We start from the raw sequence: 13,436 nt of genomic DNA on the forward strand, positions 1-13,436 counted from the left end.
TTTTTTTCATTCTGAGGTGAATGATTTGTTTTGAGGGGAAAAAAAAGTGCTTGTTTGCGATATAGCGAAGGTACGAATACATGGTCTCTGAAGGAAACTTCATTATGCAAGGAATTGTGTGATTAGTGAGTCATGTTTTAATGTTTAGCAGAGGTCATTGCAGCAGCTCCATAGGCTAAAGCACCCAAACAATACAGAAGCCCACACGCAGGAAGAACGTCTGAGGAATTGTGTAAATGTGTGTGTAGTGAGCTGTAAATGTCATATAGTGCTGCTGGATGTGGGAGGCAGCTACATTAGAGAGGATACTTATGCTGAAGAACCTGCACCTGAATTAACAAGGAACAGTGTATATGCATTTGTATGTGTGTGAGTGTTTGTGTGCATGTGTGTGTGTGTATGAGAGAGAAAAAAGATACACACAGAGACAGCCGAGTTTGAGTAACCATAGAGACAGAGGATAAAAGCAAATATGCATTGCTAGCATATTTTAATGATTGATATCCAATCGAAAATCCGACACGGTTGAGATCAAATCGAGGAGCTCTGATTCTCTCTCCTGCTTTCTTTCTTTTCTTTTTTCCTTTTCTGTTCTTTTTCCCCCCTCATAAAAAAACGTGTGTCCACCGCCATCATTTCATTTCATTACAACGCTGGGCTTTTTGTTTCTTTTCGATAAAAGATAAAAAGGGTCCCATATTAAAAAAAAAAACAGCTTTGTGTAACGGATGGATGAATGGATCGAGAAATCTGGTCTGGTCTGGGTTTTGTTGTCGCCGGCGTCCCCCCCACTGCAGGTGTGATGTTTACTTGTCGGCCGTGCGCCTCAGATCTCTTTGAACCTGAAATGAAACGGGCAGATCAAATCAGGGTCCGGAAATAACCAACAAAACTCAATGTATTCCAAATATTCATTAGATTCTACTGATTTAATAAGAACCAGCCAGAAAAACCATCAACTACTGATCAGATAAAGAGGCGCCGACAAGCAAATGTGCTGAATAAAATAAAGACAACAACAACAAAAAAAAATACCGAAATCTAAACCAGGACACAGATTTGTGTGTGTAAAATTCAACATCCGGCAAGCTTTTCATTCGTTCTATTCGTTATCTATGCAACGGTGATCGCCTATACCGTGTTGTAGGCTTGTTAGCACCCTCTAGTGGATGTCTGTTGAAGTACAGTTACACGACAAATGAGAATTTCTTCCGAGCGGTCAGGATTTAAAGAGTGAATTGTGTGATTTTACTCGCAATTTGAAACTAATTTTGAAAATCCGAAATAATTCCTATGATCCTAGTCTACAATCGGTAGTTTCTGATTGCTGGTTTGGCATCTTCACTAAGAGCAATGGGCGTTGCGAGCATTTTTTTTCTCCGCAGTGTCAGAAAAACGCAGACTCTTTAATGGCGACTGTTAAACCGAAAACGCCGAACCTGATGGCGCAATTAGCGTAACAACTGTGCTTAATTTTTGCTATTTTATATAATGAGAAAATATTTCCTAACATATTTTCTTTTCAATAAAGTGGCCAGTTTTGTCAAATCCTTCAATATAAGACATACATTATACAACGTTCCGACAATAAATACTCATTCTGGGTGATATAATGTAAGGAATCTAACCTGCACTTTCAATGTGAACTGCATGAACATTCGTCCATAATTCTCACCCTCTCGTTCTTGTAGAGTAGCCACACCATCCTCGGACCTCCTTAAACACCAGTCTGGAGAGGAGCTACAGCAGCAAAAAGGACAGAAATAAAAAGAAATGAAGCAAAGCGATAAAAATAAGATATTATAGGTTTGTAAGTAGACATTAATGCTCACCAGACAGGCGAGTATATCAGCAGTGATGAGCATGTAAAAAACGTTATTCCAGCCCGTAGGAGAGATCAAGCCGGCCAGAAGAGGCCCAATGGCGGCACCTAGTGGACAGAATATCACGAAAGGCATCAGAGACGCGGCCGTGCATAACGAATCGGTTTACAGTAAACTGTGGAAGAATACAACTAGTCAGCTTTGTGTTGCTGGAAACAAAATGTAACGATAAACAGCATGATGCAACAACAAACACACACAGAAAAAAAATGCTGTCTTGAAAGAAGAAACTTTGTCCGTACCTATTGATCCTGTGCCGTCAATAATAGCTGTAACGGTGGACAGAGCCCTGGAGTTTCCTCTCAGACACTCGTGGGTTCCCTGTGCAGAGGAGGACGAAAAGAATCACAAGCTTGAAGCTTAAGTCTGTAATACTGCTGGGCAACACTGACAAATAACAATGCAACAAACATGTATTTATATAAATATTTTATATAAACATTTTAGTCACGTTTATGTTGGGAAACGTTAATCCTGGTCTCTCTCTTTTTTATTTTTTTACTGCTATAAATAAAAGTTCGAATAACGTTGCAGATTTCGAGTTGGCGACACCAGGGCCATCTAGCAGGCCTACAATAACCTCGGCATTTTCATCTCCTGTGATTGAACACAGAGACTGTAACAAACTGCACAAGCTCGAATATATTCGAGTAGATTTAACAGCTGTTTTCCCCCCACCCCCCAATGACTGACAGAGGAGAAGAAACTGATATTTCATTTTATATTGCTATTCGAAAGGAAAAGCTCGGCCCACCCTGAAGCTACAAGCGCGTCCCAGCCGGGGAAAGGGTTTGTCCTGCACTGAGGAGAACTTCAAACTGGAATGCTGGGAATGGCTTGTTATTTCTCATTGACCGATTTGGTGGTTGGAGCCAAGTTGGTTTGCGACTCTTACAAGCAATAATAAAATAAATAATCCTCACAGATAATTTTACCAGATCACTGACCAATCAGAATAAAAAAATTAAACAGCAAGGTGGTGGAAATTATACCAAAACACCCCCCTCAAAGGTCAGGTTACTGATTATTACTTATTTATTAATGGTTGTTACTATGGTGACAAATACAAGTAATAAGTACCAGGTCAGCTGACACAGCCGTGGTGATGAGGGCGTAGGGTCCATTCACAAGCGCGCCACAAAACAGCAGCATACCTTGAGAAAGAAAGAGTGGAGGAAAAAAAAACAAAGCGAATAAATAAATCACGAAAGAAAGAAAGACGTTGTGTACAGGAAACAGACAAAGCCGTAGGGGTGCGTCTGCTCACCGATGGTGGTGGAAACGCCGTTCTGCCCGACGAGGTTGTACACATAGAGCTAGAGAGAGAAAAGAAGGAGAAGAAGAGGAATTACTGACGAGAAATCTGTTGAGATGTTGTCAGAAGTTTTGCGGGTAAACTCTCTGTCTCACACACACACACACACACACACACACACACACTACTGCGGTGTGGCTGTGAGATTTGGCCTGAGTGCTAAAATCTGTGAGCAAACTGCAAAGTGTGGGACGTGTGTGTGTGTGTGTGTGTGTGTGTGTGTGTGTGTGTGTGTACAGAACAGCACGCGTATGACTAGTTGCTCTCTCTCTCGTGTGAATTGGTGCATGTCTCCTTTTTTTCTCTGAAGGGACTCCAACCTTCATTCTGTACTGAAAATACAGCTGTTTACAGCATTTGTGTTTATTTTTTGATTCCATAAACATTATAACCTCTAAATAATCACGATAATGCTTTGGGAAAATACTTTTTTTAATAAGATTTAAATATACAGTTAAAACTGCTTCCTTTTAAATGTATAGTCCCCACAGAGAAATGAGATCGTAGCCTCTTTAGTACAAACAGCTTTGTGTTATGAACCTCTGCTAGCTTTTACTTTACACTTACATATTAGCTCTGATTTTGTACAGATCGATTAGCATAGTTCTATATTAGCTTTGTATGTAGCATAGTTCTATAATAGCTTTGTATTTAGCATAGTTCTATATTAGCTTCGTATTTAGTATAGTTCTATATTAGCTTCGTATTTAGTATAGTTCTATATTAGCTTTGTATGTAGCATAGTTCTATATTAGCTTCGTATTTAGTATAGTTCTATATTAGCTTTGTATTTAGCATAGTTCTATATTAGCTTTGTATTTAGCATAGTTCTATATTAGCTTTGTATTTAGCATAGTTCTATATTAGCTTGTATTTAGTATAGTTCTATATTAGCTTTGTATTTAGCATAGTTCTATATTAGCTTCATATTTAGTATAGTTCTATATTAGCTTTGTATTTAGCATAGTTCTATATAAACTTTGTATGTAGCATAGTTCTATATTAGCTTTGTATTTAGCATAGTTCTATATTAGCTTTGTATTTAGTATAGTTCTATAATAGCTTTGTATTTAGCATAGTTCTATATTAGCTTTGTATTTAGCATAGTTCTATATTAGCTTTGTATTTAGCATAGTTCTATATTAGCTTTGTATGTAACATCGTTCTATATTAGCTTTGTATGTAGCATAGTTCTATATTAGCTTTGTATTTAGCATAGTTCTATATTAGCTTTGTATTTAGCATAGTTCTATATTAGCTTTGTATGTAGCATAGTTCTATATTAGCTTCGTATTTAGTATAGTTCTATATTAGCTTTGTATTTAGCATAGTTCTATATTAGCTTTGTATGTAACATAGTTCTATATTAGCTTTGTATGTAGCATAGTTCTATATTAGCTTTGTATTTAGCATAGTTCTATATTAGCTTCGTATTTAGCATAGTTCTATATTAGCTTCGTATTTAGCATAGTTCTATATTAGCTTTGTATGTAGCATAGTTCTATATTAGCTTTGTATGTAGCATAGTTCTATATTAGCTTTGTATTTAGCATAGTTCTATATTAGCTTTGTATTTAGCATAGTTCTATATTAGCTTTGTATTTAGCATAGTTCTATATTAGCTTATTTAGTATAGTTCTATATTAGCTTTGTATTTAGCATAGTTCTATATTAGCTTTGTATGTAACAGTTCTATATTAGCTTTGTATTTAGCATAGTTCTATATTAGCTTCGTATTTAGTATAGTTCTATATTAGCTTTGTATTTAGCATAGTTCTATATTAGCTTTGTATGTAACATAGTTCTATATTAGCTTTGTATGTAGCATAGTTCTATATTAGCTTTGTATGTAACATAGTTCTATATTAGCTTTGTATGTAGCATAGTTCTATATTAGCTTTGTATTTAGCATAGTTCTATATTAGCTTTGTATTTAGCATAGTTCTATATTAGCTTTGTATGTAGCATAGTTCTATATTAGCTTCGTATTTAGCATAGTTCTATATTAGCTTTGTATTTAGCATAGTTCTATATTAGCTTTGTATGTAACAGTTATATATTAGCTTTGTATGTAACATAGTTCTATATTAGCTTTGTATGTAGCATAGTTCTATATTAGCTTTGTATTTAGCATAGTTCTATATTAGCTTTGTATTTAGCATAGTTCTATATTAGCTTTGTATGTAGCATAGTTCTATATTAGCTTCGTATTTAGTATAGTTCTATATTAGCTTTGTATTTAGCATAGTTCTATATTAGCTTTGTATGTAACATAGTTCTATATTAGCTTCGTATTTAGTATAGTTCTATATTAGCTTTGTATGTAGCATAGTTCTATATTAGCTTTGTATTTAGCATAGTTCTATATTAGCTTTGTATGTAACATAGTTCTATATTAGCTTTGTATGTAGCATAGTTCTATATTAGCTTTGTATTTAGCATAGTTCTATATTAGCTTTATATGTATCATAGTTCTATATTAGCTTTGTATTTAGCATAGTTCTATATTAGCTTTATATGTATCATAGTTCTATATTAGCTTTGTATTTAGCACAGCTCTGTATTGGTTTGTATGTGGTACAGGTCCATGCTAGTTTTTAATTACAGTTTATTATTAACTTGATACTTTGTACAGCTCTGTGCTGGTTTTGTGTTTAGTAAAGCTACATGATAGCTATGTGTTAAGTATAGCTTCTTTTTAGCTCCTATTTTATGCATTTCTTTCAAAGCTATTTCCCAACACCTATCCTTCCAGCATAAATCTTTTTTAGTCTTGCTTCATACTGATACAGAACGCCTGGCTTTGAGTTATAGAACAGCTATAGTTAGAACTTAAATGCAATCAATACCAGAATCAATGATGAGCATGTTGTGTAATTTAAGTCATTTTCACTCCTGCAATCTCACACACACACACACACATACACACACACACACACACACGCTCACCATAGGAGCAGCAACGATTAGCATGACCCAACAGGTGGACGCCCTCCCGCCGGTGTAGTCTGAAACAAGCCCAGCTAGGATGCCACCTGTAATAATAGGACACGAGCATGTGCATTAAACCCTTTCCGAATTCGTAAGAATGAAGACGTGTCTCTACGCGCCTCATTCTGAAATGTTCCCAAAGCCTTCGGGCAAAACTACGACTAAACACTACTACTACTACAACTCTGCTTACCCAGAATTCCCCCGACGTCAAAGAGTGTCGACATGTCCCCGGCTCCTTTAGGATCGAAATGGGCTGGGGGGGAAAGGATTCGTATTGAAAAGGGGATGCAACATACAAATGAGATATAAAACATATCAAACAAAAGTAGAATCTCTTACCGACATTCGCGATGTATAGCGGTAACCAGTAGAGGAATGTGTAGCTAACCAGCTTAGCGAAAAGCAAACAGAGGGAGAACTCCACCACGCCCTGGAGCACGAGACAAACAAGTTTCTTTACGGTTCAAACTGTAACTCGCCGAAGAACCTTCTATAGCAAGATTACACAATTATTTAATCACTGTGACTTGCAAATGAGGCAGAATTCAGCCTGCCACACTGAAAGGCTTAAAGGTGCGATATGTAAAAATAATACCTACTCCATTGAAACATACTTCAGGAAAAAAAATACTTAGACAATGCAATGTCTCTCGATGGGGTTGCATATTTGCAGCCCAGAAATATTCCTACACTGAACCGAAGCTGCGTAGCGTCTTTCTTTTTTGTATAAAGTCAAATCATCTGCAGCAGAGGCAACCCTAATAACAAGAAAATCCTACTGTGCACTGATGGACGAAGCATAGATTTTTTTCCCAGTCAAATATTTCAAATGAAGGGTCTCTGTAATATGTAGCATCTCTTCCATGACCAGAGATAAAAGTCTGACCTACTTGTTTCCTATTGTCTCACAAGATGACGGCTTTCAATACTGAACATTCAACGTTTGCATGTCAGGTTCATATTTTCATTAATATTTGTTGTTATATTATAATTACAGTTTCAAACACAAGGTAAAGAATCGTTTAAAAAAAAAAAAAGAGAGAATCACGAGCAACTCCTCTAACGGTTTCGAGTTTTGCGCAAGCTAACGCCGCCGTACACCCTACTGACAGACTTAATGGCGAAAGAGTGCACTCACAGGTATCCTGAGAGCTCCAAAGAAACTGATAGCCTCTGCTTTCTCCTCCCCGGCTTCAATCACTGCGGTCGCGTGATTGTTGAAGATCTCCTCGCTGTTCAGGGAGTTCCTCAGCAAAGGTTCTTGCTCCAAACTCTCCTACACACATATACACAGTTAGGAATGCACTGAATGTTAAAACATTCAAAAGATTGTAGTCTATAGTGTGTGCATGTGGGTCTTACATGGTGCTGTGGTAGGGTGCAGTTCACATCTTCAGGATCTGCGCAAAAAGAACCAAATGTTATTTGAATTCTAATCGCATGATTGTCAATGACATAAATAATCAGGACACCAAACGGAACTTTTGCTATGTTTCCACACGGACGGTTTTAATTGCCGGATGTGCACAATCATGGTGGATTTTGGTGCCTGATTTGAGACTTCAGTAAATGTTTAGTGATTAAAAATGTATTTTTTAATATCCGAGTAAAGAAAAGAGGGATTTAATTTCACCTCTTTTATATATATTTATGTATATATTTTGATGAAAAAATCGTAAAACGGTAATGCAATAATCGCACGTTAATAAAATTTCTAATTTAATAAAAAACACGCACACACACACACACACACACACACACACACACACACACACACACACACACCTACACACAAACTTGGATCGAACTCCTGATTTGACACTTACGCTCAACCAAAAAGAAGAAGCAGATGACTCCTGTAGTAGCGATGATGATGCCGGGCACGATGAAGGACAAGCCCCAGGCGGTTGAGACGAATGCGCCGGCGATGAGCGAGCCCAGGATGTTCCCCACAGAGGTGTGCGAGTTCCAGATGCCCATGATGAACCCTCGCCTAAAGCAGCAGCCAAATAAAAAAAAGACATTTACTACATCTCATAACCTGAGAAAATTTCCTTGTAAATCCGAGCCATTTTTGGACGGGGTTAGTTACATTAACAGCTTGAGATTTAAAAATTTTCAGACATGCATTAAAAAAAAAAAAAAAAAAAAAAAAAAAAAAGGTAAATCCTGATTGGACTGGAACGTGCGGAAACAAAAGCACACAAGTGCCGAAGTTTACAGAAGGAACGCTAAAAGTGAATCGATGTGTATATGGATGCGATCAGATATCGGATATCGCAGGTTTTCCGAGCACATGGGATCCGTGGAAGTGCTTTTGCAAAGAATTCCGAGAACGTCAATCTGACCCTGAAAGAACTTTAACTGTTCGAGTGTTATCTGAGGTACTTGATTAGTTGTCAAAGAGCCATAGTTAGCTAATAAAGCACGTGCAGGTGCTGAGTCAGCGGCAAACAACCTGACCGACACTTACTTCCCCTTTCCGAACCAGTTGCCAACACACGCGACGACCGCCGGCCAGCCTGTCGTCTGAACCAGCCCATTTAAAACCTGAGAGAGAGAGAGAGAGAGAGAGAGAGAGAGAGAGAGAGAGAGAGAGAGAGAGAGGAAGAGAAAGAGAAAGAGAGAGAAGAGAAAAAGCATGAGATAATATTTAATATAGAAAGAGAAACTAAACATACTTTCACACAGCCTTAAATGAAGAACGTGCTGTACTGCATTCTCCTTCATTTCAAAACGTGAGTCTGTTCAGATTTCAACAGTCCAAAAAACAGAAATACAATGTATGACAAATATCACTTCCTTGCTTTATTATTTCTTTCTAAATTCCAGGTTGGGCTTTGATATTAAAGGTGAAATATGTATTGTCTAAACTGGAAAGATACCTACCATTTGAAAAACTATAATTGTATTATTCCTATGCAATGAACCCTGTATTTGAGGCTTTGGTTTCCATTTTTTCTGACCAATAAATAAGTCCCGCCCCCATTATTTCATTAATAGTAACCCGCATGATGAAGAGTTTTTGCGCACGGGATACGAATGCTACAATTGACTTCGCAGTGTTGCTTTCATTCGGATTGTGAGAAAGGAGGACACACAGACGTTGAATTCACCTGCACTAAACAGTAATACCACAAGGAGTGAATGTTCCAGTAGAAGCCCAGGCCGAAGAGCGCGGTGAAAAGGCCGCTGAGGAGCATCCCGACGGAGAGGTAGTAACGCAGGGGCAGCCGCTCGCCAAAAATCCCACTGTAAATGTGAACGCAAGGTTTACTAGATCACTAAACACGAGTTTAAACAGAACAGAGACATTCTGATGAGCTTAGTATGGTTTTTTCAGACAAATTCCTTGTCTGTACATAGTATGCTTTATTATTAATGCGCTTACTGAGTTTGGTCGTTTAAAAACGCTGTTTTATCGCATTAAGCCACAGTTTTCCACGTTAAGCGTTTTAGAACGTCCCAACAGACGAGCACATCGGACCGGCTGGGTGTTTTACCTGAAGAACATGCCGATGGCGTAGGCCACCAGAAAGCAGTTGTCCAGCCATCCAAACAGGTTCTGGTAGTTGTCTTGGTCTAGAGAGACATTAAAGCATTATATTATTTTGTAAAACTCTATCTACTCTAAAAAATCTATCTATCTAGGGTTAAAAAATAAATAAATAAATATATTAAGCAATAGACATTCAAAAGAAAAATTATAAAAATATTCGAAGCAAAATATTTACACTAGTGGCAATTTTCCAACTCAAGGCACATGACTTTCAAGCACATGACCGAGGGTGAGGTCCAGACTGGTAATGCTTAAGTATCTGCACCATTCACTATTATGTAGGAAGCCTTTAGTACTTACACTTACAATACATTCTCTATATATAGAGCATTACCACCCTCACCCTCACCCTCACCCTCACATTCACCCTCAGTCATGTGCTTTTAGTCGTGTGTTTTTACATATTATTTAGAATTATTGTCAATAGTTTTTCCTTTATTTAAATGACACTTTGTTGATAATGATAATTATTATATATTCTATTATCTGCATCTCAACAGTGTCTGAGAGCAGAAATGCTTATTCATTTATTCAAATCTTATTATTTCTACTAATTGTATTACAAAAAAAGTCATTGAAAATCTCTTTATGAGACTGTATACATGGCAATACGCACCAAAAGGAGCCCAGTCACACCAGGTGGAATTATCCGTCACATTGAGGTCAGCCGGACGAATGACCAAGGAGCAGTTTCTATGAAATTGACTCTAAAATAAAAAAATAAATAGTTAATAGAAGTGTTATTTTCCCGCAAATGATAAACACAAGGCACATCATCTTATACATCGGATACTACGGCTCTCGCTCCGTACCTTGACGATACTGATGGGTTTGCGTGAGAGATGGTACGCCGTGTAGAACAGGAACGTGAGGAGGAGGATGAAACCTCTGTACCTGTGAGGAAAGATCAATAAAAAGCATAACGCATTGGTTAACGAGAAGCGTGTTAAAGAAACGTCGTCTCAAAGGGCAAAGTTGACTGTTTCATATTGAGTGAAACTTGTGAGGTGTGTGAGAAAAGGAAGTGTGTAGCAGCTGTTGGGAATAAAATGATAACATCAGCAACCTCAGACGTACAGCAGTATGCTAGCACAAAGTGGATTTCACTGTACTCTGATTTTTTCTGCTGTACTTGCGTTTTTCCCTTCAGATCTCACACTTTTGACTTTCGTGTTCGACATTTCTATCCGAGCTTCTTCGTACACCACTGGCTACATCGTGACAGGAAACAATTAACAACTTCAATAAACCCAATATCGTTGTTGTTAGCTTAGCTAGCATGATAATATATGCTACAAAGTGCATCTATCAGCATCTTATTCCCAAACTCTCATTACCATTCAGTTGCCATCTTCAGACATCGTCTTGCTAACTTACATTTGAGCGATCATGATTAAAAATAAGCCTGGTTTGCCTTTTCGTTTTCCTCATATTGGTTTCTTATTGAAGGTACACTTAGTATCAGAACCTAAAACCAAGGTGACCTGATTGAGATCTTTTTACTGTTCTGTTTATTGTCAGCAAAAATGTTTCTTAAACAGTTCCTTTAAATAACTAGGACTTTTTTTGGATATATATATTTGATTCTAACGTGTGTCCCATGTAATCCATGTGTGTCTCATTTAACAGCAAGGCAAATGGAAAATCCATTCAGAAGATATTACGCTTTATTGTATAACCACTGTACGGTCCATAAACATGAACTGATAAAAATATCATGTGTTTGAGGATGTTCCCTCAGACCTTTCAAAATGAACTGATGAGTTGGGATCAGAGTTTTAAATGCGTATTTAAACCATTTTCATCGCATGCATTTACAACACTGGTTTGTTTAGATGTGACCAGTTTGCCTGAGGAAATGCGTGCCTCAGTATAGTCTTCGTTAATGCCGTGCACTTTTTCTTCTGCATCAATATGCAGTTCTGCCCGCCTTTGGTACAGGAAACCATCTAACCGCGAACACGCTTTAGTTTCGGCGTTCACCTGTTTACATTTCCTGACAGGGTTGCCAGACCCACAGCTTCTCACACAACACTTACACTGTGTGAACTGTATAAGAGTCTGTTCTTACCATCACCTGGCTCACCTTAACGTCCTCTGAAGGTTATGACTATACTGTGAATGATCCAGGGTTTACGGTTCCTTAACGCAAGATACTTCTGGCCTAACCGATCGTTTTGGTTTTCGTCGTAAACAATACAATCCGAAACGGCGCAAAATAGAAAGAATAGGTTTCAAGCTCCGCCTACTCCACACTATGACATCACAGTACGTTCTTGGAAAGCTTGTTTTCCTGATCGACACTTCTCACTTCTCATCCTGGCACACGTTATTTGCTAAAACGAACATCCACATTTACGAAGGATTTGTTTCTTCGTATTCAACCTGGAGAAAAAAATCTCAGTTTTTCACTGATTTCTAAAAAAAAGAAAGAAAGAAATAAAACACAGAGGAATGTTACAAGATGTCTGATGATTGTTAGATTTGTGTTACAGTGTGTATAGTTTGGGACACACTGTAAAAGGTTGGAGAAAAGGGAAAAGGAAGGGACAAAAGAGGACAGAAGACTTACCAGCTGTCTCTGGAGAAAGCAGTGATCAGTCTGATACCAGGAGCCAGAGAAGATCTCATGATTGCAAATATTTTGGTTTGGTTTCAAAAAATAATACTAACAATAAAAAAGACTAACTAGTGCTTTCTAGGCATTTTAGTAAAAAAAAGAAGTAGGCGTGCATAAAAAACAACATTGATATAAAAGATCTAAAAAAATATAAGACGCTTTATATAAAAACAAACTCCTGATCAGAAAGTCAAAGGGGGTCAGACTGGGGGGGGGGACGCCGGCTATGATCTACCCTGCAGCTAAAACCCTGTGGATAAAAGCCATCTAAAGACACCGGGTTGTGTTTCTCCGCTGTGTTTCTTCCCGACACACGAATGTCTCTGAATGTCGGAGGATCTCCATGATCACTGTCTGAACTCGCTACTAAAATCTGCGCCCTTTTAATACCTGCTCGCTCGCTCCGGATTTAACATCACATGAGTGTGAAATCTGCCCCGTGTTCACACCAGCGGCTCAAATAAAATCGATATAAATGCGTGGAAAAAAAACTAAAAAAAATACCCCAAGTCACCCGATCCACCCGCCCCCACCGCTCCCTCCTGTTTCCATGGCCGCCGTCTCTCCGACTACTGCCGCGGTGACGAGCGCGCACGTGCGAGCAGTGACGTCACCAGTCCGGCGATTAACCCTTTTTAGAGCTCCTGTGTGTGTGCGCGTGAGTGTGTGTGTGTGTGTGCGTGAGTGTGTCTGTCTGTCTATATATCTCTGTATTTTTTCTAAAATTGTATGCACATCTATCTATCTATCTATCTATCTATCTATCTATCTATCTATCTATCTATCTATCTATCTATCTATCTATCTATCTATCTATCTTTTTTCTAATAATGTATACACATCCATCCATCCATCTTTTTTCTAATAATGTATACACATCCATCCATCCATCTATCCATCTATCCATCTATCTATCTATCTATCTATCTATCTATCTATCTATCTATCTATCTATCTATCCTTCTAATATTGTATACACATCCATCCATCCATCCATCTTTTTTCTAATAATGTATACACATCCATCCGTCCGTCCGTCCGTCCGTCCGTCCGTCCGTCCGTCTA

At 38.1% G+C, this 13,436-nt stretch overlaps 1 protein-coding gene across 2 annotated transcripts; it reads right to left on the bottom strand.

Annotated features, from left to right (window-relative positions):
- Nucleotides 1-461: 461 nt before the first annotated feature.
- Nucleotides 462-12,934, bottom strand: slc37a2 (solute carrier family 37 member 2). 2 transcript variants are annotated; one of them, XM_046838925.1, is made up of 18 exons: nt 12,324-12,934; nt 10,564-10,645; nt 10,368-10,458; nt 9,696-9,774; nt 9,309-9,444; nt 8,666-8,742; nt 8,019-8,185; nt 7,555-7,592; nt 7,331-7,468; nt 6,532-6,622; nt 6,383-6,445; nt 6,148-6,233; nt 3,151-3,199; nt 2,964-3,037; nt 2,126-2,204; nt 1,833-1,930; nt 1,676-1,740; nt 462-842 (listed from the first exon to the last, which is right to left on the bottom strand). In XM_046838925.1, exons 1-18 carry the CDS (start codon nt 12,380-12,382, stop codon nt 827-829), a joined length of 1,488 nt encoding a protein of 495 aa, XP_046694881.1. In that variant the 5' UTR covers nt 12,383-12,934; the 3' UTR covers nt 462-826. The 2 variants fall into 2 exon arrangements, with proteins under 2 accessions (XP_046694881.1, XP_046694882.1); XM_046838926.1 differs by having other exon boundaries at nt 1,629-1,740; nt 12,324-12,933.
- Nucleotides 12,935-13,436: the final 502 nt, after the last annotated feature.

This window comes from Silurus meridionalis, chromosome 25, assembly GCF_014805685.1.
Source record: "Silurus meridionalis isolate SWU-2019-XX chromosome 25, ASM1480568v1, whole genome shotgun sequence".
Classification (NCBI taxonomy): domain Eukaryota; kingdom Metazoa; phylum Chordata; class Actinopteri; order Siluriformes; family Siluridae; genus Silurus; species Silurus meridionalis.